The sequence below is a fragment of the Phyllobates terribilis genome, unplaced genomic scaffold (assembly GCF_046119375.1).
Source record: "Phyllobates terribilis strain yellow unplaced genomic scaffold, ASM4611937v1 Scaffold_2__4_contigs__length_985480577, whole genome shotgun sequence".
Taxonomy (NCBI): domain Eukaryota; kingdom Metazoa; phylum Chordata; class Amphibia; order Anura; family Dendrobatidae; genus Phyllobates; species Phyllobates terribilis.
The window spans coordinates 814,480,661-814,508,574 of NW_027362762.1; the positions used below are offsets into that span (position 1 = coordinate 814,480,661).

General features: G+C 45.3%; 1 protein-coding gene across 1 annotated transcript; it reads right to left on the reverse strand.

The window, feature by feature from the left end:
* Nucleotides 1–1,649: 1,649 nt before the first annotated feature.
* On the reverse strand, nucleotides 1,650–27,667 carry POM121 (POM121 transmembrane nucleoporin). Its single transcript, XM_073667632.1, has 13 exons — nucleotides 27,078–27,667; nucleotides 22,210–22,422; nucleotides 20,785–20,949; nucleotides 17,084–17,161; nucleotides 13,008–13,173; nucleotides 12,812–12,903; nucleotides 11,401–11,468; nucleotides 10,811–10,929; nucleotides 10,619–10,721; nucleotides 10,364–10,531; nucleotides 8,296–9,636; nucleotides 7,429–7,527; nucleotides 1,650–5,626 (listed from the first exon to the last, which is right to left on the reverse strand). The coding sequence occupies exons 1-13, from the start codon at nucleotides 27,569–27,571 to the stop codon at nucleotides 5,529–5,531; spliced, it is 3,204 nt and encodes a 1,067-aa protein (XP_073523733.1). The 5' UTR covers nucleotides 27,572–27,667; the 3' UTR covers nucleotides 1,650–5,528.
* Nucleotides 27,668–27,914: the final 247 nt, after the last annotated feature.

Here is a 27,914-nt window from a genome sequence, read left to right on the forward strand (position 1 = left end):
AAGCTATACAATTAACAGTCTTGCCGTACATTTAGCTGCTATATTGGCTTGAATGTTGCCGCTCCTAACTTTCAAACTCTTTTCAGCTTTCTTATTTAAGGGTATGTGCACACGATGCAGAAATGCTCAGGATTTTTTCCTGAGCGTTTCTGCATCTCTCTGGCAGGAAAAAACGCATGCGGATTGTACATGCATTTTCCTGCCAGGGACATGCGGATGTGAAGCGGTCTTCACTTTCATTTCTGCATGCGGGTTGACAAGCGCTTCCCAAGCGATTTTAGCATCACTTGGAAAGTGCTTGTCAACTTTACACTATATAAATCCATGCAACCAGCATGGATTTATAAAGTGTGTGAATGTCAAAAAAAAAGAAATATATACTTTACCCTCTGATGGCCCCCGGTGTCCGGCTTCGCTCGGTCCCGGCTGCCGGCAGTGAAGACTTTAGGACCTTCCGACGTCAGCGTCACATGACTGACGTCAGCGAAGGTCCTTCTTCATTCAACCGCGAAGTGCGGGGAATCAAGCAGGAGCGCTGCGCGGGCCGTCAGAAGGTGAGAATATGAATATATATATATATATATATATATATATATATATATATATATATATATATATATATATATATATATATATATATATATATATATATATATATATATATATATATATATATATATATATATATATATATATATATATTTTTTTTTTTTTTTAATGGTACCTGGGTCTGGATGCGAGTCCTCTCATCCACACCCGGGTACCATCCGCACATTAGACCGCATGAAAAGCGCATCAACATATACAGTGATGCGGATTCCATGCGGTCTAATGCAAGTCAATGGCGGCAAAAGAGCAGCGTTTCCGCAAAATTAAGTGACATGCTGCGGATTTTTGAGCGCAGCGTTTACGCTGCGGAAAAATCCGCATCATGGGCACAGCACATGCAGATTTCAATTGGGGAACATTGCTGCCCTTCTACCATGCGTTTTTGCAGTGTTTACGCAACTGCAAAAGCGCCGCGGAAACGCATGAAAAACGCATCGTGTGAACTCAGCCTTAAGGAGTCTCTTGTAAGTCTGCCTTGGCATTTGATGAATCAGGTCTTCTGAGACCTTCTGGAAACTGCCCCATCGATTTTTAGTGCTGGTCTCAAACATCAGCTTCAAAAAGAGTATTTCCTTTTAACTCCCTTCAGGATGAACCTTTTTTTATCTGCCTTTTTCCTCCCCTTTTTGATGAGGGGATATATTTTTGTGAACAAGGAAACATTTTGGCGTATGGACCTCCAATCATATCTTGCATGGTTTTAGGTTACTTTACATCCTCTTTATTGTGAATTTTATGGCTTTAACCAGCCTATCCGTATCTGCAGGAGAAAACGTGGCCAACCCAATTTCTTAGTTGTAATTCTTAGTGTTAGCCCCCTGGTGGCAGCAAAGTACACCTATGGTCTGCATCTCCCAATGAAGCATACACAAGATTTTACAGTAACTGCAAAACTCTTTTTACATCCACTGACAGTGATGTACAATATAAATCAATCAGCAAAACAAATTAAGCAATTTTGTTTTATTTAAAATCGGAATTTTAAGACATAAGAATTTATAAAAAAAAAAAAAAAAAAAATAATATTCTAAAAATCCTCCCAAACCTAATCCAGGCAAAACAGCAGGCTTACAAAACTATATACATTCCACCATACAAAGCCATACACATTGTCCACAGCAGATTTCAGCAATGAACCTCACAATAGTGCTTTGGGCTGTAAAGCTAAAAAGGTCTGAGGGCTCTATACTAGCTCGATGACAGTTTTGCAATGTAGGCCATCTGGAAAAGGTACAACACTGGGTTTTCCTCAAACTACTGAGACTTAGAAAAATCGTACTGGATACATTGCTTTAAAATTACAAAAAATGGTTCTCCACAGAGCTGGGATGCACATAACACATTACCAAGTTTACTACCATACTGTGCAGAGAAGCCCGCGCCAACACCAGGAGTCATGTACACCTCACTACATACCTTATGCACGTACAGGGCTCGCTTAGACTGGCAAATTTCATTAGTGCCATATGCCACATTCACCAAGAGATATGCAATCACACAGGAGACTTAAAGGGAACCTATCACATCAGAAAATGCCATTTACCAGCTAATATGGGATTAATCTGCAAGTAAACTAGCAATTTGGCCGCCTTTGTAAAATACAGCTAGTGGGAGCCACTGGCTTTTCAGTCATAGGGCTATTTAGGTAGTACATACAGTCTCCGCTCACAGCAATGAGTGATGGCTGTAAGCATGCCCCAGCTCTTTGATAGTTGGCTCTGCAGTGTGTGCGCGGCAGCTATCGGGAGGAATTAAGTTATTTTTCTCCTGACAGATGCACTTTCAAGTAAGGTGGCTGGGGCATCATTGTAACACCATTTAACTGAAGGTTAAATCTGCACGTAAAGAGCATTTTACAAAAAGTGACAGGTTCCCTTTAGGCCACATTCAATATTTGTAAGCCAAAACCAGGAGTGGAACAATCCAAGGAAAAGTATAATAGAAACATGTGCAATACTTCATTTTTCACCCACAAATACTGAACGTGTGAACATTGCCTTAAAGGTCCATTTACACTGCAAGAGTGTGAAACGCGCCTTCCTAGGAACGCTCATTTATGATAATCTTTCAGCGTAAACAGGTTGCCGATTACCCCAAAAAATTAGCAAGACAGATTTGTCAGGCCAAATTTTCTTTTGTGCAAAACAAAAGTTACTCCGCACACTGCAGAAAACAATGGCAGTCTAGGTACCCCGAAAGATTTATTACAGATAATTTAGTGTGCATACAAAGTGAGGTCTACCGTGTAAAGCTGCTATTAAACAGCTGAGAAGCTCATTTAGCCTTGCCAGTCAGCTCTTAAAATGGACCTGTCAACATTCAGGAAGAAGCCCCAAGTAAACAAGATCCAACACCACATGGGTAAGAGAACAGAGCGAGGCAAACTAACACCTATTGGGTTAATATCAGCCAATACTATGTGTTGCCCAGTGCCTCTTTAGACTGTTTTGTAGAGCTACAGAACAAAGAACCAAAGAAATATGATGCTAAGTGCAAATCAGTCTAGCCTGTCATGTCAGAATTGCCATTTAACTGCAAGCTGTAGAGTTAGTCCGCAGGTAAATAGTGGTAAAGAGGTTGCTCACTACTTTTACACTGATGGTCTATTCTTAGGATAAGTCATAAATGTCTGATCGGCCAGGGTCCGACATCTGGCCACCAATAACAGCTGATTGGCAGGGGTGCTGTAAGTACTTACTAGCAGTCTATTTGTATTGGCTGAGGATTGGTACTGCATATCCGCCTCCTATTCTAAGCAATAGGAGGCGGATGTGTAGTACCCTGCAGCAGCCACTACAAGTAAATAGCCAGCCCCACAAGTACTTTCTGCCAGCGGCCACCATCGTTGACAGCTGATCGGCAGGGGTGTCGGACCCCGGCCTATGAGACACTGATGACCTATTCTAAGGTTAGGCCCATCAATGTAAAAGTAGTGGCAACCTCTTTAAAATCTTTCCTGCCTTACTGGAAGCACAGCTACCGGATGAAGATGAACTTCTATCCTCCCTGCAGCCGCTTGCTTTCAGTCATAGGGAGGTGCAGGGAGTGATTACAATCATTGCCAACTATACTGTGAGTAATCACTTCCTGACAGCCCACAGCTGGCAGGGTGCAATTAGTCATGCAAGTGGCAGAAAGGAACGATATACATGTTACTTTTCATTCTGGGTCCGTGCTTCCATTTAAGAAGGCAGGTTTTACCCCAAATTCTGCAGGTAAAAGGAGTTTCAAGTTAGAAGCCAGTGCATTTTCCACCTCTATTCGTATAAGCAATGAGATCTTTTAAGCACTAGCACTCACCAGTGTGGTAAAGTACCATTTGCCCCGACAAAGCTATAAGCCATCCAAGCGCAGTCTGCCATGCACGGTGGTGAACATTAGTGGACAGTGAACTCATGTGGCGAGTAATAACTACATTGTGAAGACCCCAGCATCTGCTGCGCACAGTCTCATTCTAACATGCATTTCATTTTCACTCTTCCCCTTAGAGGTAGCTGACAAAAACGTTTTTTTTTTTTTTTTTTTCACAACACAAATAAAGTGACTGACCATTCCAAAAGCACGTCATAAGTTAAAGGATAGCGCCTGCTTGTTACAGAGCGTACAATCGGCCCCGGAGGGTGAACTGCTTTACAGAGTAACAGTCGTTTTAATTTCCACAAATCAATGGTACACATGAACCTAAGCAACTTTGTAATGCATCTTAAAAAAAAAAATGTGCTCATTTCTCTTCTGGAACAAAATCTATATTCAGTGAAGACAGACTCTTTCCCATAACCGATACGACAGTTTGAGCTTTTAAAATTCTATGGAAGAGCTAAAAGGCAGACAGACATTCTGCTGCAAGGACAGATGACCGTTAGTTCTCATAAAGTCCTATGGAGAACTGTAATTGCGGCAGTAGTAGGGGGGAAAAAAAAAAAAAGTTATTTCATTGAAGACTGATTTTACCTGTGAATTGAGCATTTTAAAAATGAATGATCAGAAAGTAGCATATTACTCCATTACAAAGTTGATTTTTTCAACCTCCTAGATAAACTGTACAAGTGAAAAGTAAAAATGAGGGTTACTCGTTAAATCCAACAGTCCAAACCTCCTAAATTTTTAGGCGTCAGACAGAGCAATAAAATGGAGAACAGCAAAGCTGATTTTATACAATAGCAGATTACTGCAAGTCCTGGTATGACAAGAGAAATCCTGGCAAAAAAAATCTGAATAAGGAAAAAAAAAACAAACAAAACAAAAAAAAAAAAACACACGAGTCCCTTGTGTACACATGGAAATATGCACAATTCACCAAGCATCAAGTCAGTCATCGCAGATAACTTGGTCAGTTTCAAGATTTTAAAATGTGGTGTTAGATATTTAGTATGAACATTGCGCTCGTCATGAATTGGTCCAGGCTTTTGGCACTCCTTCCCTTGCCGAAAAAAAACCTCAGCAATAGGTAGAATATCAAGTTACCTAGATCATCAAGTAGAGAAAAAGCAGGCAAAAAAAAAAAAAAAAAAAGGGGGCACTGCAAATAAACTGATCATAAACGAAATCCAAAACTGATGAACAAGCAGTTCTACTGGAGAAAAAAAAAATCAAAACAAAAAAACAAGCTGCTCCAAGCCACAGGATGGCCACGCTGTCCAGATGAGAAAGTGCATAAAGCAAGGTGGCGATCGTCCAACATGTGCAAGAGCAGTTGAACGGTTTGGCAGTGTCATTATGCAAGTTACAGTAGCTCAATCACTCTGTAGAGAATCAGGAGAGGTTAGCAATAGTCTACAGACCTCGCCTGGGGAGAAAGCATTGACTTCCCACTGGGGTAAGAATTCAGTGTTCAGCTTTCTCATTTCAAGAAACCATACCGAGTGTGAAAATATAGTATGTAGAAGTTTAAGAGAGTGAGTGGCTGCACTTCCACATTTCTACTTCTTCCGGGCATGCTGCCGCCGGGCCATAAGTCGCTGCCGAGCTCCTGAAGATTTAGAGGTTACTCCGATTGAAAAACCATGACTCGACTGACCTAGATTAATACACAAATGAGAAAATAGAAAAGTGATTAACCAAGCTGTCAAATATGAAAGTTATATTATCCTAATGGTTGTGAGCCACACAGTTCTGCTGCTAAAAGGAAGACTTTCCAAAACAGTCTCTTCATGGCGGCTTTAAAGAAGTTAGAAGTTGTCCAATATTTGGACAACCCCTCTTCACATCCCATGCTTGGCCCCCATAAAGTAAAGCTTATACTGGCGCCGTTCCCACGGTGTCGGCACTCGATCTTCCCAGGGCTCCCATGCTGTTGTGACACCCAATCAGATCTGGCGTTACCGTCTCCACCTTCTGTCAAATTGAGCATGAAGAGGAAGTCAGATCAGCCGCAGCCCGGACTTCCTCTTCATGTTCAATTCGACAGAAGGCGGAGACAGTGACGCCAGCAGCACAAGAGCCCCGGGAAAGCGAGTGCTGACACTGCGGGAACCGCGTCGTTACGGGAGGAGAGTATAGGAATTTTTTTCGGGGAAACATTTTGATCAAGATGGGGTTGTCCTAGTAGGGGGGACAACCCCTTTAATCCCTTCCTGACATCCATGGCACAAGTCAGATACATGGAGCAAGCTCTGGAGCCAAGTCAGCATCACAACCCGGTATCTGTAAGCACACCTATCCTGCTAACGCCTTAAATGCCATTGTCAATCTCTGATAATGGTATTTAAACCGGTCATGTAAAAAAATAAAAAAAATCTATTGACCTGTAGATATTGGGTTAATCTGCATGTTAAGTGTTCTGAACCTGCCCCGCACCCCGCTGCCAGGGGGAAATTAACTTTATTTCCCCCAGCAGCATTCGGCATTCAGTCATAGGAGTGGTGTCGGCACAGATTCAGTCACGGCTCTGTATATAGAGTGCAATGGTTGTATTTGCATCCCCAGCACTGACCGTGGGATCAGCATTACAGCTGGCTTTCAGTCAGGGGCAGGGTCACATTCACAGCCGCCACTCTATACAGAGCGGTGACAAACCTGAAAGCTGCTGGGGGAATAAAGTTAAAGCCCCATTGCTGGGAGGAAATTAAGTGCGGGCACCAGGCTGACTCATAACACCATCAACCTGGAGATTAATAATAATTTAAAAAAAAAAAAAAAAAAAAAGTTAAAACATGACAGGTTCCCTTTAAGGCAGATGGTAATGTATGGCAGCCCAGGTGACCATCAGCCTTTGTCCCTACAAAGCGATAGAACAGTGCCGATCCGTTGGCATGTTGGTACTCCTGTGAAGCCCATGAAAGCTTCATAGTAGACAGTCATTTTAGCTATATTCTGTGGTACTGCATTATGTACAAGCAATCAGGCAGATACAAGTCTCACATCAGGAACCCCCCACCAAAAAAAAAAAAAAAAAAAAAAAAGTCTCAGAAAAATTGTGGCAAACTGCCCTCTGTAAATGGTGCTCACGGTTTTCTTCACAACAAAACAAAAAAAAAAAAAACACACATACACCATACAAGTTTGGGCAACTACCCTGACCTGGAGAATCATACTGTGAGATGGTTTTCTCCACGCAATGTACACTCATAACAAATCCCCCAAAAGCAATAGCAGATTTTTATGCAGCCTCCCTCCCCCTCTTATGCCCCTCACCCAGAGTTCATGCACCTGTCATTTCTAGCACACTGAATGGTAAAATCAATTGTGTCATACAAAACTAAGCTGGCAAAAAGAAAGCTCTCAGATGGCCCAGTCAACAGAACATTTGTTTTTTCCCCTCAAATCTTGCCCCCAAACCACCCTGCTCATGAACGATAGGTAGTCAAACATGCATCTTACCGAATGAGGTGGGGGCAGGGCTGCCAAACGATGATGTTGGAGTCCCAAAATTAACGGGTGCAGGAGAGGCATTCTGACCAAATGGTGTAACAGGTGTCCCTATAGGTAAAGAGATAGTATGGAATAATTGGAAATAAGAGACATTCAACCCATAAGCCAAGCTGACATTGGCCTGCCAGTCAATAAAGGGGATCCCATCAGTTGATTTACGCTGCCCAAAGGCAAATCTAGATATTTTCAAAGTGGGGAAAGTCTGTTTTACACAAACTTTCCATGCCATGTAGTAGACTATTTTGGAATATCTTAAGATTACAGCAGAGTAACCAGGAGTGCACACAAGCCAGAAGGTCAAGAGGGAATATACATGATCTACACCCAAACGGTCCTCACTCGTGTAGTATGCAAAAACAGACTGAACATGGCAGTGTAGGGCACAAGATGCACAGAGACGCCATTTGTATGCACGTCATCCTTCCTCTGAGCACCGATCACGACTCTGCTCTGTCAACGTTGTGGTGATCTAGTTCTCCGCTGCCAAACTGAGTTAAGCAGCGGGGAGCCGGCTGTCAATCCAAATGTCGGCAGTGATGGCCCATCGACTGAGCGGAAGAGAAGGAACTTTGTAACTTCCTGCAGACAATTACTTAGCTTCATAGAAGAGAAAAAAAAAAGTCCAATAACCCCTCTAAGGAAATCTCTAAACCGCTTACAGCGCCCACCCCTCCTGGTGTACACAGTCACGCAGGCTAGGATGAGGTGGGATAAGTGTCAGCTCTTTTTAGCTTTTCATGTAATCAGAAAAAAAAAAAACACCACAACACTGTATGAAAATCATATTTGACAATTACAGAACAATTTTACACTCACCAAAAGACAGCTTGTTTTCTGTTGGTCCAGGGGTCCCAAGTGTGCTATTCTGAGCTGCAGAAGAATTCCCAAAAGTCATAGCTGGAGCAGGCACAGTGCTTGTGGTTGCAACAAAGGACACAGAAGTGTTTGTTTTTTCTCCAAAAGAGAAAGGCTTTGAAGCACCAAACTGGCTTGTTGTGGGGATACTGTTTGTTTGAGTGCTATTCATTGTGCCAAAAGTCATTGGGTTTGTTGTTGCAGCAGCAGATCCAGATCCAAATGCAAAAGTTACATTTGATCCAAACGCTGGCTGGGAATTTGCACCAAATGCTGCCTGAGAGCTGCTCCCAAATGTGGACTGAGTACCCGATCCAAATGCAGATGGCACTCCAGATGTTCCAAAGCTAGCAAGTGAATTAGGGGCAGCTTTGTCTGCCTGTATCCCACTCCCTGAGCTACTGTTAAAAGTGGATGCACCAGAGCTAGCAGGATAGGGTGGTGGATTGGAGTTGAGCGCAGTCGAAAATGCAGAAGTTGTAGAGCCAAACATGGACGACGGTGGGGGTTGAGACGTTGGAGCAGTTTGTGTACTCCCAAACATATTCAAGCCAGGTGTTGCTTGTGAGGTAGGTGCTTGCCCAAATACGAATGTTGTCTTTGTTTGGGAATCTAAACCTGTGCTGCTTCCTAAGAAAGTATTTGTGGGAGCAGAGGCAGCGGTGCTACTAGAGGCTACAGCCGCTGGAAAGGTTGCACTAAAGCTAGTGGTGGCACTGCTGGATGCTGGTAAAGAAACTGATGGCTTGGTACAGCTGTCCGTGCTTGGAGTTGTACAGGTTGCTGTAGCACCAAACCCAGAAAAAGATGGGGGAGCAGTGGATGTAGGATTGGAATTCACTTGGAATGTGAAAGGGGATGCAGACGTGACAACAGGTTGCTGAATAGACGAGTCCCCAAATATTGGCTTAAATGTATTTTCAGGTGGACTCTGCTGCGCACTTTGCTCTCCAAATATTGGTTTAAAAGTATTTGTCGAAGAGATGGAGGACACAGATGGCCCACTGGAGGAAACAATGGTGGGAGTAGCACTTACATTACTGGGAAATAATGGCTTAAAGCTAGACTGCGAGTCATTCACTGATGGCTGAGTAAGAAGTTGAAGAAGACTACTTTTTGAGTCAGGTTTGTTCTGGACTGCACCATTGGGCTGGGATGCTGAGATACTGGGCACCGCTGCAGCTTGTGGGGGCACCAGTTTGAGGGAAACATTCTGACCAGAAACATCTTTAGGAGGAGAAGACAAACCCAACGAGATCACTTTGTGATTGGGAAAGTCTGCAGCAACAGTTTGTACAGGCTCTGAAGGACAAAAACAAGTAAATTTTAGATGACTAAGCGCACATCATTTCTCATTTACATACTTTTGCCAGGACTTACATGCAGCATTATGATTGGTAATAGGTCACATTGTACTTAAATATGTGACCACCACTGATCTTGAGAACAGAGAAGGTGCTGCAGCAGTGATGTGGCCCCAGAGTATTCCCTGCACGAGGAGCTTCGGCCTCCCACGTTTGCAGTAAGAACATAAAAGGGTCCTAAAAGGGATACACCAGTGCTGTAGATCCTAGGAGGATGAATCCCCCAATCATAAAATGTTGGCATATTCTAGTAATACGTCATCACTTTCCATCTATAATTTCATGATTATGTATTATGTTCACATGAAAAGACTGTCCTATCTTACAAAGCGACACTTTGCGAATTAAGAAACATTTGACAAGAGTCCTTTCAGGCCACAGCTCTCACACATGGTCATGACCTTACACTGGATAACAACAAATTCTGATGAAGAGTTTGGTCTGAGAGGGTTGTCAAAAACATTGCTCCTCCCGTCCACCCCCCCCCCCCCAAATAAAATTGATCCATTCCTCATTCCTTCCCATGGGCATTATTTTCCATATCAGCTCTATTAAGAGCATGGTACTGAACAGAAATACCCCACATCCTGTGGATAGGGGAGCTTGGATAACGTGTAGATTAGACCCCATATATAGGCACACATGCTGAGACATAGCTTCCTCACCTTGTGGACCCTCCTTGCTTTGCATTTTTGCTAGGCTCTGTAGTAAGGGGTTGCTGCTTGCTGTAGAGGTCTGTGACGTCAGAGCAGATGTTGTATTAGATAAAATAAAGAGAGGGGATGCAGTAACCGTAGTGGTCACTTGTGGAGTAGAGTTGACGGGAATAGGATCTGTTAAAAAAAAAAAATAATAATCCGTATTTTTTTGGACATGGTTTTACAGATATGCCATCTAGTAAAAAAAAGAAGACTTCTCACCAGCAGGTTCTTCCAGTGCCTTGTTAAGCCTCTGTAAAAATGCTTTTTTCTCAGAATCCAGATCCTTTGATGTAATATTGTATCCAACAATAGGTGGTGGGGGCTACAGGGAGAAGAACATTATTTTTTTTTTTAACACTTCATGAAGGTGGAAAAGAGTCAATGGGTAAGAACAGCTACAAGTGTATTTACCAGTGGGTAGTGATCACCACGCCCTGAACACACCAACAAAACCTTCTTCCTGTGAGGCCCGCCACTTCCATTATCAGAAGAATTAAAAGCAGAGGACTTGGATGACAAAGTGGTGTTAACTAAGGGAGAGGGGAAAAAAACACATTAAAATGGAAGCTGGCTTATGACAGATTAAAGACAAAACTAATTCATTGCCATGGGCGGCTGTTACACTTTTCCTTTGCATTGCGTTTGAAAGCACCTGAATGTCTGACAACAGGAGGCAACCCAAGTCAGTTATTAAAGTTAACAATATTGCTTATAGTTGTGCCATAAACATGTACACTCAGCTGAGCATGCATGTTTAATTCAGTGTGGAAAGGGAAATAAGCCTCTGGTTGCAGCTTCTATATTTCAGGAGCAAATACCAAAAAATAATCTGTCAGAAGCAATCAGCACCCCATTCTGGTCATCTATATGACGAAGATGGTCTTATCCTGCCAAAACAAACTTCCGCCAACTTTCGCATTAAAAAACAAACAAAAGGCAAGTACCAGAAGGATACATGTGATGTTACTGCTACTGTCAATTTTGTAAAATGTGTTACTTACAGTCCCCCGACTGGTCCCCACTGCCTGATTTCACTGGAGTAGACAGGCCTGTTTCATGCAAGTCATCCCTACAAGAAAAACAATGACATAAAATTACAACTACTATACATCATTCCAGAATTTGGCAAGTGAGTAGACACGTAGGCCCGATCTCTGACTTTGTCCTAAAGGAAAATACACACCCCAATCCCCACAGACCTTTCCAGACGCTGCCAACTGGCCTGGCAGACGTGGGGTAGGAACCTCTGTTCTGATAAGAATGTGTGCGGCTTAGACATAGGACCTCTTGAGGACAATGAGCTTCCCTATGCAAGTTTCTTTATAGAGTGTCGAATTATTTATTTTTTTAAAGTAATTGAGCTGCTTTTTTTTTTTTTTTTTTTTTTTTTAAATTTGTTGGCGCAAGGATCAATGCACGAGACTTATACATTGCAAATAAGACAGCCACAAGGCATAGGCAATGGCGGATGGCATCCAAACCCATAGCCTATACTGGGTTGGATCAGGTATGAACTGAGCATGACCAGTTCACAGCTGTAGGTGGAGGCAGGCATCATTTTATTGAACTGGGCTAAAATTTTTGCGTTCACCACCTGCAATAGCAGAGATCTGAGGAAAGTCGCTATGTCATTGCAAGGCCTGAGCAACAGCGCTGGAGTGGTGATTTCATGCAGCAACGCATGCTCATTGATGGATGAAATCACTACCGAAGTCCTGGTGAGCGGTCACTGTCCATTACTGTGATCTGAACTGAGAAGTCATGTCATTGCAATGCTCAGGTCACAGTAATAATCAGCGTGTGCTCATCAGAGCCAAGCACCAGGACTGCATTGATTTCATGTAGCGGTGAGTACACATCACCCACCTCTTGGACCTGTTGAGTGCTTACTGCTCATTACCATGATCTGAGCTGAACAGTGACATGACAGCAACTCAGATCACAGTAATTGTCTGCAGACATGTGTAGCTAACCTTAAGTATGTTACTGACTGCTGAACTGTGATCTGAGTGCAGCAGCCACAAGAATATGACTGCCATTGAGCTCTGTGTAGAGACCAGTAAGGAGAACCAACTAAGAATTGTTGCTGCCTGCCATCCTCTGACACTGTTCACATCGCAGTCACCAATAAAAATTGCACTGCACCATGATCCCAAACTTCATTCTCCCTATCTTTTTTTGCATTTGCAAACACCCAGAAGGTGAGCAGCGAGACACATGCAAGCAGATTTTATTTATACATTTATTGCAGTTGTAATGTGAACTAGCACTAAACTAGACGTCAGCAACTGCTCCCCCTAGTGCTTCAAAATTGACAATATCAAAACATGTCATTTTTAATACCGCCCCCCCCCCCCCACCTTTTGACAACACATTCCAGCTAAAGCCTTCAGCATAGATTACAGTCATTACCTGGCCTTTTTGGCGGACACGTCTGGCGTTTGGCTCCGAGATGAGGATGGGCTTGAAATTACAGATGTATTCTGGCAATTTCTTTTTCTTTTCTAGGAGAAGACAAGACACATGCATATCAATACAATGTTAATATTGTTATTATGGTGTGAGTCTTCTAAACACCCATGTTATATTTCTATCAGGCATACAATACCTGTAGGAGTACTCTGCTGGAACTGAAAGAGCTTGTGATTGCATTATGAGACGGCACTGTAAAGCCATTCATTGTGCAGCTACTCAGGGAGCTATTTGAGGAGGTGCGGGAACGTTTATTGCTTGTCTCATCAAGTGTATTAAGGGCCCTTTTCAAGGGGTCTGACCTAAAGACAAAAGTTAGAAAAATGACTTATTCAGGGCCAAAAGATAAATTCCAATAAAGCTGTTGGAGCACTAAAGGCTTCCAAGAATGAGGCCCCCCACATGTGTATTCCTGGAAAACACTCCCACAAAAAAGGTAGATTTCAATTTAAAAGGCATAAATGGCAATTCAAAAAATAATTATGAATGTGTCCCAAGAGGTGGGTAAGTAAAAAGTCCGATTGATAGTAGCCAGTCAGGGTTATCAGAGGGACCATAGATTAGCAATGATACCTAAAGGAGGGAAAAAAGGGGAGGTATATCAGTTAGGGAATATTTATGTTCTTATTGTAAAGGCTGATGCCTCCATGCCTTACATTCATACTGATCTCAAGAATAAATCCAATTTTAATCCATTGAATGAATACTCTGAGTCCTTCCAAAGTTTCCAAAGGAATGTCACTAATGACATTCGCCTTGTCAGTGATAGGAAATGCCATAAATTTAAAAACAACTTAACTCTACTGGAAAGGAAAGCTATCAAACAACTCCAAACTAATCAGGACATTGTTATTCGTCCTGCTGACAAGGGAGGAGGGATAGTTATTCTGGATCAAGACCAGTACCAACAGGAAGCCCACAGATTATTAAGCGATTCCCGTACATATAAATTAGTCAAAGAAGACCCTACCCCATTATATAAGAAAGATGAAAACCCTCACTACAAAGGGATTACACCTTGGGTTTATTAACAGACAAGAATTTGACTATATTAATATTCCCCATCCAAGAATGGCTGTCTTTTATTACCTCCCAAAAATCCATAAATCCCTCACAAATCCCCCTGGCAGACCTATTATTTCTGGAATTCAATGTCTTACATCCAATCTCTCTAGATTCATTGATCTCCATCTGCAGTATCTGGTCCCTCAACTCCCAGCCTTTATTAAAGATAGTAAACATATTCTAACCATGCTAAATAGGATCACCTGGAAAGACAACTACATCCTAGGAACTCTTGACATATAATCACTATATACAGTGATACAACCTAAAAAAGGCTGTGAGGCTGCTACTTATTTTCTCAATAAATTGAGCAATACCCCCCCAGAACAAGTCACATTTATTAAAGAATGTATGGAATTTATCTTGTCCCACAATTATTTTCAACATGGGACGAACTACTATACCCAGGAATGGCGTACTGCCATGGGGACCAGATTCGCGCCCAGTTATGCCAATTTATATGTAGGCAGATGGGAGGATCTTTATATTTACCCAGGTGGGGCTCTGCGCGCGAATCTGGTCCTCTGGCAACGCTTTATTGATGATATTCTTTTCATCTGGTCCGGAGACCAGAAGTCACTTGATGACTTTCTATTGGAAATTAATGTTAATGAATTTTTCCTTGAATTTTCCTCTAACGTCAGTAAACAGCAGGTGAATTTTCTAGACATTGATATCTATATTGAACAAAACCAACTATGTACACGTACTTATTCTAAACCTACTGACGTTAATGGCTATATACCCTTAGACAGTTGTCATCTCCCTAGTTGGCTATTAAACATCCCAAGAAGCCAATATATGAGAATCTATAGGAACTGTTCAAGGGAAACTATTTGCGCCTCCACCTCAAAATCACTTACCAAAAAATTTTTGGACAAAGGTTACAAAAAGGACTTTTTAGAAGCTACCCATAAAGCTATCTCAGAACTACAACACGAAAATCTGCTAACTGATAAAGCCAAATATGATGGAATGAGTCAGGACATTAGAAATCAAAAAACTTTGGCAGACATCCCCATCATCACCCAATTCAATGCCAATACAAAAATTTTTTAAAAAATTGTCCGAAAACACTGGAACATCCTGAAGGAGGATAAAATCATTGGGGATTTAATACCCCCACATCCTAAATTTGTTTTTAAAAGAGCTAACAATCTAGGGAACATAATCGCTCCAACAGTAAAAAATCCAATGAAAATCAACCCCCATAATATGGAAGGCTCCCACCCAAATAACCACACAGGCTTTTATCCATGTCATAAATGTTCTGTTTGCAAACGCTTACCATTGAAAAAACAAAAAACTATTAAAAATCAAAACATTGAACTTCCAATTACTGACTTTATTACATGCTGCACAAAGGGAGTGATCTATGGGTTAAAATGCCCATGTGATAAGCTATACATTGGCCGTACTAAACGCCCTCTGTATGTAAGGATCAACGAGCACCTTAGAAACATTAAAAATAAATTTGTAGGTCATCCTCTCTCCAGACACTACACTACGAAACATGGGGGGAGGATTATTGGTACCCAAGTGATCGGTATCCAAATTGTCCCCAAACACTGGCGACAAGGGGACTACATTAAGTGCATGTCAAGAATTGAGAGTCAGTGGATTTTTAATATGGATACTCTGAGACCAAAGGGTCTCAACAGCGAGATTGAATTATTTGCGTTCAATGATTGAAGGACCTCCTACCTGGACTGAAGGACATCCCACAATGGCCGCCTATAAAGTATATAAACAGCAGGCACACCTTAGAGAGCCATCCCTGAGGAAGGAAACCGTTTGTTTCCGAAACGCGTCGGAATTGGCTCTCTCAGCGCTCCGTAGCCTGAGGAATCACATGACCATCACGTGTCAGTGACGTCACGCAAGGTCCTACTCGTCTTGCCGGCTCCACCGTATCTGCGCGCCAACGAGGTTATACCGACGGAAGCACATAGCCACCGGCCGGGGCTCTGCTTCCTCCTGCCGCTTTACTTAACAACCCACGAGGTAAAACAGATATCATCCATATATTCAAGGATAACAGCAGTACCCGCAACGCACTCTTAGGCTTGCATTCCTGCTGACCCCTGCAACCGTCTATATCAAAGAGGAGGTAAGACTCTCATTGCCATAAGGACTAATATTGATGTCCGCTAGAGGTACTGATCACTTCTTAAAGTAATTATACAATCTACTTATTAGTACCTATAAGTACACTCATTGGCTATATACTAGCGTTGGGTATAATATAACCAATCTGGTGGACACCCGTGGTTACTGACAACATATTGGGTCCTTCTCCCGCTACTACCACTCATTGGGGAGACCTATGTAGTAACGCATTCATTTTAGTCTAGTTATCACTTTCTATTTCCTTCTAGGATAACTAAGTGCTCTGCTCTACCTCCAATAAGATCCTTTTTTATCTATAAGCAATATCCCAGGATCACACACAGAACTTCGATACTAGGTATTCTGTGGGTTTTTTCAAAAATCATAAAAAGAACTACTGTAAGATTTTTTAACTAATTTTATTGAATATATTTTTAAATCTCTTGCACAATAGGCACCTATATATTCTAGCCACTTGGATATCACTCCCGGCGGGAATACGCAATATAGGAATACACTTATACAAGGAAGGTAACTATTCCTCTTCATCAGCCTTTACAATAAGAACATAAATATTCCCTAACTGATATACCTCCCCTTTTTTCCCTCCTTTAGGTATCATTGCTAATCTATGGTCCCTCTGATAACCCTGACTGGCTACTATCAATCGGACTTTTTACTTACCCACCTCTTGGGACACATTCATAATTATTTTTTGAATTACTATTTATGCCTTTTAACTTATTTGAAATAAATTCATTTTATTGACAATCTACTCACCCTCCCACTTTCTTTTCCGACAGCTCAGCGCGAATTTTTTATACTTATTTAATTTTCATTTTTAGACAATTGTGGTTTTGTTTAAATTCGCTGCAGACCTCTTGGTTTTATTCCCAGGAGCGCCACTGATCTAGACTTTTTCTTTTTTTAGATTTCAATTTAAGATAAAATTATCCATGTAAAACCAGGTAAGATGGAGAACAGCTCCAGTCAAGGGAAAAACCACCAACATGGGCTAATAAAACTGACATTACTTACTTGGAAACCGGAGACAAGGAACCATTTACCACCGGAGATTCAGCTGAAGACTCCCCATTTCCACTGCTAATATGCCTCCTAGGGAAAGGGGAAAATATAATATATGTAACTGAGCTCTGGACTAAACAATACAGCTGAACTTAGAAATTCAGCATTTTCTTTAATAACACCAATACGCTGCAGTCCTTTACTATTATGTCTGAGTCTCCCACATGGCCTAGTTCAGGGCTCGACAAACCCAGGCGCCTGGTCGCCAGGAAAATGTTGTCTGGCGCCTAGAAAATGTTGCCTGGTGCTTGAGGAGTTGAGAAGAAAAAAAAATAGTCTCAATCCAATCCCACCTCCTGCACGGAGTCATCCAATCGGAGGAAGCAGGGACAGTATCGCTCAGGCCGCCTTCTCCACTTTGCTCCGCCCCCCTTATGCTCCGGGACTGGACAGGGAGAGTTGGGTTACGGGGGAAGGATCGCTGTGGCCGGGGGCCCGTTCTCATCTCCCGCTACCTGTGTAAGTACATACAAAGGCCGTGCTCCCCGGGGAGACGCTGTGTGCGAGGGGGTCTATATGTACAGTTTGTCAACAAAAAAACGGAACAGGCATTTTTTAAAAAAAAATTAGTTTCTTTGATTTTTCTGAGAAAAAAACTGAGAATATAAAAAATTTATAGATGTAATGACATCTATTTATTTTTTTTTAAAAAGCAATTTTTAAAGCATTCGTAAAAATTTTAAAAAAAATGTCAAGAAAAAAACGGAACAATTTATCTTTACTTTTCCCTCCAAAAAACATTTAAGGTGAGTATGTTGTTTCATTGATTTAGAAAAGTGTTGTTCCTACAAAAAAGGATTTGAAACTTATGGTTAGAAAATAAAATATATGGATAATAAGGCAGATTGATTTTTAATCTTCTCTAGAAGTGCTGAGAGACCCTATCCTGCTGGACCACCACTGAATGGAGTTTCCTACATTGCTAAATCTTTTTGTAAGTAGGGTATAGCAGTATATACACAGTATATGCTGTAATTATATGGTTACTATATGGCAGTATATTCACAGTGTATCCCATTATTATATGGGTACTATATGGCGGACTGCGGAGTGTTGCTGGAAGAACAAAGTCGGGTGCCGCCGGGAGAACGAAGCCGGAGTACTGCCTCGTCCACTCTGACAAAGAAGGGTAAAGAGATCATGTGTAAGTTATAATTGGCATAGCAGAGCAAAGTGCACATTTTTTTTTCTTTTCTGGGTTCAGGAAAAATATGAAGCGCAGAGCAACAGAGAGAATACCAGAAAATGAAAAGCAACTGAAAATGACACAGTTCTTTACAAAGACCTCTCTTGAAAGCGCAGTGCAACAGGTAGAAAGTGCCGGGCAACAGGTAACTGAAGAAACAAGAGTTGACCCACCAGCAGAGGAGTCCCCATCAACAAGCCGTTGTCAAACTGCTGGACCCAGGAGATTTAGGCAAGAGTGGTGTAAAGAACTCGCATGGCTTAAATTTGACCATACAACTGGTATAGCTATATGCGAGATTTGTGCTTCCTTCCCTGGCATTGCTGACCAAGCATCTAGGATCGTAAAAGGATTTTCAGGACCCTTTAAACTTGAAACCTTCAAAAAGCAGCAAAGTCTCTCCAGCATCTAAATTGTGCGGAGGCTAAACCTGCAGCGTTGGCTCCAGAAGCTACTCCATTGGCTGCTTGTATAAGGAAAATGGATGAAGACATTTTTAAACATATGACCATTCTATTTAATGTGGCCTATTATATTGCCAAAAACAACAGACCTTTCACAGATTTTGAAGGGTTGCTAGAGTTGACGGAGAAATTAGGGAGTGCTGTGCGACAGGAATATGCAAACGATAAAAGAGGCAAAGAATTCATTTCCCATATTGCAGAAATAATCAGGAAAAACCTAATCAGTGAGCTCAAAGAGGCAAAATATGTCAGCTTGATGCTAGATGGCTCAACTGACAAAGCAGGGGTTGAACAACTGATTCTGTATGTCAGGTACATCAAGGACAACAGGGTCAAAAGTATTTCTTTCTGTTTCTCCTCTTGAAATGGCTACTGCAGATGGATATTTAGAAGCGCTCACAGAAGAACTTAGAACACTTGGTCTTGTAGGCTGGCTTTCTTCAAGTCACTTGATTGCCATTGGTACAGATGGTGCTGCCAGCATGATTGGGACCGAAAATGGCTTGGTGCAGAAAATACGCCAAAACATCAGTCATTTAATTGGCATTCACTGTGTTGCACACCGATTGAACTTAAGTGTATTAAGTTCAGTAAAACAAGCTAAATTAATTGATGATTTTGACTCCATTTTAAAGAAACTCTACCAATTTTATCAATACTCACCTAAGAGAATGCGACAGCTGAAGCAAGTAGCAGAAAACCTGCAGCTTACAATTCTGAAATTCCAATACTTGCATAATGTCAGATGGGTAGCAAGCAAAGTCGGTGCTCTGTCTGCACTTGTCAAAGACTGGAAATGCGTGACAATCCACTTAGAAAGTGTGGCTGCGGAAAAAGACAGTGCCTCTGCAGCTGCCCATGGTTTACTGAGAAAGCTCACAGATTTTAAATTTGTTCACATGCTCCATTTTCTACTGGACTATCTGGAAATTCTTAAAAACTTGTCACTTATATTTCAAAGGGAAGAGCTTTTTTTAAGCACAATTGAGTTGCATGTGAAAAGCACAATTTCAACAATCAATTCACTTAGAGATGCACCAAAACAACATGAGGCCAGATTTGTCTCAGGAACATCTCTTCAAGGGACTGTTTCAAAATGTACAGCTACACGGACTGAGCAACACTGTAGCTGCATCAATTCAGCAGGAAAAAGCTAATTTAATTAATCATGCAGTTAAATACGATTTCTAAGTGATATAAATTTCGATATAAATTTGCGATTTCTAAGTGATATAAATATTGAAAGATCCACCGCAGTGTTTGACACCTTTGCCTGGCCAGCAGGAACAACATTGCAAGACTACGGTGTGGTTGAGATTACTGCATTGGCTCATCATTTTCGTAAACAGCTATCTCCACCTGAAAGTGATGACCAATGCATTCACTCACTCCTCAATGAGTGGTTTGAGTTTAAGGTCCTTGGAAAAGGAAAGAAACTGTGTGAGCTTCTGGATTTGGCACTCTCCAACACCGAGAGATTTCCAGTTCTGGGAAACCTGTTGTCGATTGTGGCGGTGCTCCCGGTCTCAACCTCATGTTGTTCATCAAACTAAATCCTCTTTCACATGGTCAAAAATAAATTCAGATCAAGGATGCAAGAAGAAAGTTTAAGTGACTTGTTTATGATCACCATGAATGGGCCATCTGCGAAGGCGTTTGATCCTGCCAAGGCTGTGGACCACTGGTACTTCAGCTCTAAAATCACAAGGCATGTTCATGGCCACAAAAAGCAAAGTGAAAAACACTAGAATGTTGCCTAAAATCTAAAATATCAAAATATAATATTTATTATCTTTAAAAGTAAAATGTTGTTTATAACGTTTGTAATGTTTTTTTTTGTTAAATTAAAAACCAAGTTTGCTTAAAAAAAATTCTGGCTCCTAAATTTTTTGGCTGGCTCCTAGATTCTGAACAACTTTGTCGACCCCTGGCCTAGTTTATAAGGTCAATGTAAAGTAGAGGTGGCAAAGCCTCCTACCATAGTCAGCATTTTGAGTTCTTACCTTCTTTTGTTCTCCATCTCTCCACTTCCATTGTATTCTTCATCTTTGTTCATTCTCTTTCTGCGCTCTCGGATGGCATTGAGCACGGTCTCCTTTGCACAAGGGTCTGGAGGTGCACATGTAACAGACGGGGAGGTCGAGCTCACAGATAACAGACTGTTCAACCTTTGAAGGGAAGGAAAAAAAATCTTTAAGATCCAAGAAGGGTTTAAACTGACTGCACAGAAATTACTCGTTTAACCCCTTCACGACATATGGCGTATATGTACGTCATGTGACGTGTCCCTGCCTTTGATGCAGGCTCACACACAGAGCCCGCTTCTTTCCCAGCAGATGGCTGACTAAGGCTGAGTTCACACGATGCGTTTTTCATGCGTTTCCGCGGCGTTTTTGCAGTTGCATAAACGCCGCGGAAACGCATGAAAAACGCATGGTAGAAGGGCAGCAATGTTCCCCAATGGAAATCCGCATGTGCTGTGCCCATGATGCGGATTTTTCCGCAGCGTAAACGCTGCGGTCAAAAATCCGCAGCATGTCAATTAATTTTGCGGAAACGCTGCTCTTTTGCCGCCATTGACTTGCATTAGACCGCATGGAATCCGCATCACTGTATATGTTGATGCGCTTTTCATGCGGTCTAATGTGCGGATGGTACCCGGGTGTGGATGAGAGGACTCGCATCCAGACCCAGGTACCATTAAAAAAAAAAAGAATAAAATAAAAAATACATATATTCTCACCTTCTGACGGCCCGCGCTGCGTCCTGCCGGCTTCCCGCGCACTTCGCGGTTGAATGAAGGACCTTCGCTGACGTCAGAGTCATGTGACGGGTCACGTGACGCTGACGTCGGAAGGTCCTACAGTCTTCACTGCCGGCAGCCGGGACTGATGAAGCAGGACACCGGGGGCCATCAGAGGGTAACGTATAGATTTATTTTTTATTTTTTGACATCACACACACTATATAAATCCATGCCGGTTGCATGGATTTATATAATGTAAAGTTGACAAGCACTTTCCAAGTGATGCTAAAATCGCTTGGGAAGCGCTTGTCAACCCGCATGCGGAAATGAAAGTGAAGACCGCTTCATTTCCGCATGTCCCTGGCAGGAAACCGCATGTACAATCCGCATGCGTTTTTTCCTGCCAGAGAGAAGCAGAAACGCTCAGGAAAAAATCCTGAGCATTTCTGCATCGTGTGCACATACCCTTAATCAGCCATCAGGTATCCAACTGCCATGGAAAAAGCCAGCAGGGGGCGCATCATTCCACATGCCCATCAGTGTGTCCGTGACATGATTGCAGAGCACCAAAGGGTTGCAATGACAGCTGTAGCTCTGCTGAAGATCTCCGTGCATGCCATGTCTATTCTCCTGTGAAAGCCCCAACCTTTGAAACCAACTCATAAAACAGCAGATCACTTACACTGGCGACCGAGCAATATTTGCATCAGGACGGGCAATTTTCACCGTCATGGGACTGCGCATCTGAGAATGTTTAGGTGACAGCAGAGGTTTTCTTGGAAAGCCATCTATATACACTGTAGGAAGAGATCCCGGCATACTGAATTGGGGCTGGTGGGTGGGGTACCGCCTGCGTGGGCTCATGAACGGCCGGTTAATTACAACAGGAGTCTCCCTAGAGAAGAAAAAAAAAAAAAAACTGTAACAGAGATACATATTATATATACACACACTTAAGGAATTAACAGGACGGCAGTACAATATAAATCACTCCTCAAATCAGACAGTAATCAATGTATGGAGATGAGAATGGAGGTCTCACATGTGGTAATCAGATAAACTATTCCCTACAGAGGAAATGGCACATGTCCCATTGCTGTGGGGTGAGCACTAGTACTCAGACGGACTTGTTAAGGAGTTTGCCGCCACTGGACAGTCACCCCTGCTTAACAAATTCAGGGCTCCACAGAAAAACAATGTATACTCCCCTCCTGCAGCACCGTTCTAACCACGCTAGTGCTAGTTCTCCAAGCTGGTACAATGACAGTGTCCTGTGATCATTGCAGCCAATCAGCAGCTGCTGATCGGTTGCAGCTAGTCAATATTCCATCAGATGAGATGTACACTGACAAAATACTACAAACCGTAGCCAGTCAGCGGCCACAGACTGTGTAGCAGAAGTCACATCGGCCGTGAACAGCAGTAGTGACATGGATGGAGGGTATACTTTGTTTGCTTTCTATGGGCCCCACAATCTATTAATCAGGAGCTGTACAGTAGTGGACAACTCCTTTAAATACATGTTTCCTGTAAAAAGTCACCACTTTACGAAGAAAACACCTGCCTCATGGCAGGATGGAGCTGAACTGATTTTGCTGTGTGTAGTTCAGCATGAATCAGTTGTCAGAATCCCTTTAACACGGTAGGTCGACAGCTGCAAATGCATCGCAAATGGCGTTGTAAGTGTAAGGCAGCTACTTCTCTCCATTCTACCAGTGATTGCTCATGCGCAGCCAGGAAGAGCAGTCATGATTGTGGTAACACTGACAGGACTCTCCCATGAGTTATCAGGTGCCTGGACTCTTGCACATGCAAATCGGAAGCAAAAATAACAGTTTGGTGGTATTAAGAGGGGTCTACAGAAAAACGATCTTCAAATAGCACATTATATAACCCGCCAGTCTGTCCGACCAGGACCCCACTCCACTGACCACTTTGATTCTGTTTCAGGACAGCAAATAATCAGAGTGAAGTGAGGAGGGGGCTGCACACGGCTTATTTCAATTCCTAAATCAGACCCCTTCCCTAATGCAGAGATATAAACGTTCATACTCATCTAGATTTAGCTGTAAATCCCGCTGCAGATGGCAATTCATCCACAGGAGAAGGGATACACAACATAACTGGGACCCCCACTATCAGTACATGGGCCCTGAGGAGAGCCTGACCACCGTGGGAATGATCACCGCTCAGGACCCCCCCCACCACACACTGACCACCGTGGGAATGATCACAGCTCAGGACCCCCCCCACCACACACTGACCACCGTGGGAATGATCACAGCTCAGGACCCCCCCCACCACACACTGACCACCGTGGGAATGATCACAGCTCAGGACCCCCCCCACCACACACTGACCACCGTGGGAATGATCACAGCTCAGGACCCCCCCCACCACACACTGACCACCGTGGGAATGATCACAGCTCAGGACCCCCCCCACCACACACTGACCACCGTGGGAATGATCACAGCTCAGGACCCCCCCCACCACACACTGACCACCGTGGGAATGATCACAGCTCAGGACCCCCCCCACCACACACTGACCACCGTGGGAATGATCACAGCTCAGGACCCCCCCCACCACACACTGACCACCGTGGGAATGATCACAGCTCAGGACCCCCCCCACCACACACTGACCACCGTGGGAATGATCACAGCTCAGGACCCCCCCCACCACACACTGACCACCGTGGGAATGATCACAGCTCAGGACCCCCCCCACCACACACTGACCACCGTGGGAATGATCACAGCTCAGGACCCCCCCCACCACACACTGACCACCGTGGGAATGATCACAGCTCAGGACCCCCCCCACCACACACTGACCACCGTGGGAATGATCACAGCTCAGGACCCCCCCCCACCACACACTGACCACCGTGGGAATGATCACAGCTCAGGACCCCCCCCACCACACACTGACCACCGTGGGAATGATCACAGCTCAGGACCCCCCCCACCACACACTGACCACCGTGGGAATGATCACAGCTCAGGACCCCCCCCACCACACACTGACCACCGTGGGAATGATCACAGCTCAGGACCCCCCCCACCACACACTGACCACCGTGGGAATGATCACAGCTCAGGACCCCCCCCACCACACACTGACCACCGTGGGAATGATCACAGCTCAGGACCCCCCCCACCACACACTGACCACCGTGGGAATGATCACAGCTCAGGACCCCCCCCACCACACACTGACCACCGTGGGAATGATCACAGCTCAGGACCCCCCCCACCACACACTGACCACCGTGGGAATGATCACAGCTCAGGACCCCCCCCACCACACACTGACCACCGTGGGAATGATCACAGCTCAGGACCCCCCCCACCACACACTGACCACCGTGGGAATGATCACAGCTCAGGACCCCCCCCACCACACACTGACCACCGTGGGAATGATCACAGCTCAGGACCCCCCCCACCACACACTGACCACCGTGGGAATGATCACAGCTCAGGACCCCCCCCACCACACACTGACCACCGTGGGAATGATCACAGCTCAGGACCCCCCCCACCACACACTGACCACCGTGGGAATGATCACAGCTCAGGACCCCCCCCACCACACACTGACCACCGTGGGAATGATCACAGCTCAGGACCCCCCCCACCACACACTGACCACCGTGGGAATGATCACAGCTCAGGACCCCCCCCACCACACACTGACCACCGTGGGAATGATCACAGCTCAGGACCCCCCCCACCACACACTGACCACCGTGGGAATGATCACAGCTCAGGACCCCCCCCACCACACACTGACCACCGTGGGAATGATCACAGCTCAGGACCCCCCCCACCACACACTGACCACCGTGGGAATGATCACAGCTCAGGACCCCCCCCACCACACACTGACCACCGTGGGAATGATCACAGCTCAGGACCCCCCCCACCACACACTGACCACCGTGGGAATGATCACAGCTCAGGACCCCCCCCACCACACACTGACCACCGTGGGAATGATCACAGCTCAGGACCCCCCCCACCACACACTGACCACCGTGGGAATGATCACAGCTCAGGACCCCCCCCACCACACACTGACCACCGTGGGAATGATCACAGCTCAGGACCCCCCCCACCACACACTGACCACCGTGGGAATGATCACAGCTCAGGACCCCCCCCACCACACACTGACCACCGTGGGAATGATCACAGCTCAGGACCCCCCCCACCACACACTGACCACCGTGGGAATGATCACAGCTCAGGACCCCCCCCACCACACACTGACCACCGTGGGAATGATCACAGCTCAGGACCCCCCCCACCACACACTGACCACCGTGGGAATGATCACAGCTCAGGACCCCCCCCACCACACACTGACCACCGTGGGAATGATCACAGCTCAGGACCCCCCCCACCACACACTGACCACCGTGGGAATGATCACAGCTCAGGACCCCCCCCACCACACACTGACCACCGTGGGAATGATCACAGCTCAGGACCCCCCCCACCACACACTGACCACCGTGGGAATGATCACAGCTCAGGACCCCCCCCACCACACACTGACCACCGTGGGAATGATCACAGCTCAGGACCCCCCCCACCACACACTGACCACCGTGGGAATGATCACAGCTCAGGACCCCCCCCACCACACACTGACCACCGTGGGAATGATCACAGCTCAGGACCCCCCCCACCACACACTGACCACCGTGGGAATGATCACAGCTCAGGACCCCCCCCACCACACACTGACCACCGTGGGAATGATCACAGCTCAGGACCCCCCCCACCACACACTGACCACCGTGGGAATGATCACAGCTCAGGACCCCCCCCACCACACACTGACCACCGTGGGAATGATCACAGCTCAGGACCCCCCCCACCACACACTGACCACCGTGGGAATGATCACAGCTCAGGACCCCCCCCACCACACACTGACCACCGTGGGAATGATCACAGCTCAGGACCCCCCCCACCACACACTGACCACCGTGGGAATGATCACAGCTCAGGACCCCCCCCACCACACACTGACCACCGTGGGAATGATCACAGCTCAGGACCCCCCCCACCACACACTGACCACCGTGGGAATGATCACAGCTCAGGACCCCCCCCACCACACACTGACCACCGTGGGAATGATCACAGCTCAGGACCCCCCCCCACCACACACTGACCACCGTGGGAATGATCACAGCTCAGGACCCCCCCCCACCACACACTGACCACCGTGGGAATGATCACAGCTCAGGACCCCCCCCCACCACACACTGACCACCGTGGGAATGATCACAGCTCAGGACCCCCCCCCCACCACACACTGACCACCGTGGGAATGATCACAGCTCAGGACCCCCCCACCCCACCCATCACAGTCCTAGAGGGGGTGACCAGTTGCCCACCTGTAGGATGTTCCCCCAGGGGAGGGACGCACAGTGGGGGCTTCTAGTAAGTGCAGGCAGCCACGACACACACGGGTGGCACACGGCAGATACACGGTCCTGGCACCCAGACACGAGCATGCAGCACCCACCTGAAAGACAGGCGCCGGGCAGGGGTCGGCACCGCGGGGTTAGGTCTTGTGAGCCGCTCCCTCAGGTCCCGGGCACCGCGCCCCACAGCCCGGGCCGGCGGCTCCTGCTTCCCCAGGTAGCTGCCCATCAGTAGCAGTAAGGAGGCAGGAGACCACCGCACGGCCGCTCTCCTGTGCTGCACAGGCCTCTGCCTCCCCACGGCCGCACGTGGTCCCCACTCAGGAAGTCTCCACCAGCGGCCGCCCGAGCTGCTAGAAGCCCAGCCGGCGAGCGCACACAGCAGCAGGGCGCTGAGCCAGGGCCAGCAGTACACGAACAGCAGGAGGAGCAGGGCAACGGGCAGGAGCAAGGTCACCGGCTGCAACTCGCGATTCAAACTGTCTCGAATCAGCCGCCTCAGCCGGTCCCTGACCCCTCCTACCCGCCCTCCGGACGGACACATGATCGGCCGTGCGCCCCGCCAGGCCTTAAATACCCAGCGTGCACCACGCATGCAGGACCCCGTCCGTCACATCCCGTGTAACTAAGCAACACACATTCCCCCCACCCACCGCTGCTTTCAAATGCAGGACTCACAACAGGTTATTTTCCTGTGGGGGGAGCTTATGTATAGATACGTCATTTCCTGCAGTTGTCTATTGGATATAAAACGTTCTGACTCCGCCTCTAATGGTATTTGGCGCCAGAAGATGCTGACGTAGGACATGTGGACTCAGCCAATGGCGAGCATGGATGGGATCACGTGTCCTTGAAGTACTTCTTTTAAACAGCGCTCCTGGCCGTTAGCTCAGGGTGAGCGGTCACAGTGCAGGTGGGCGGGACAGCTGAGAGATCAC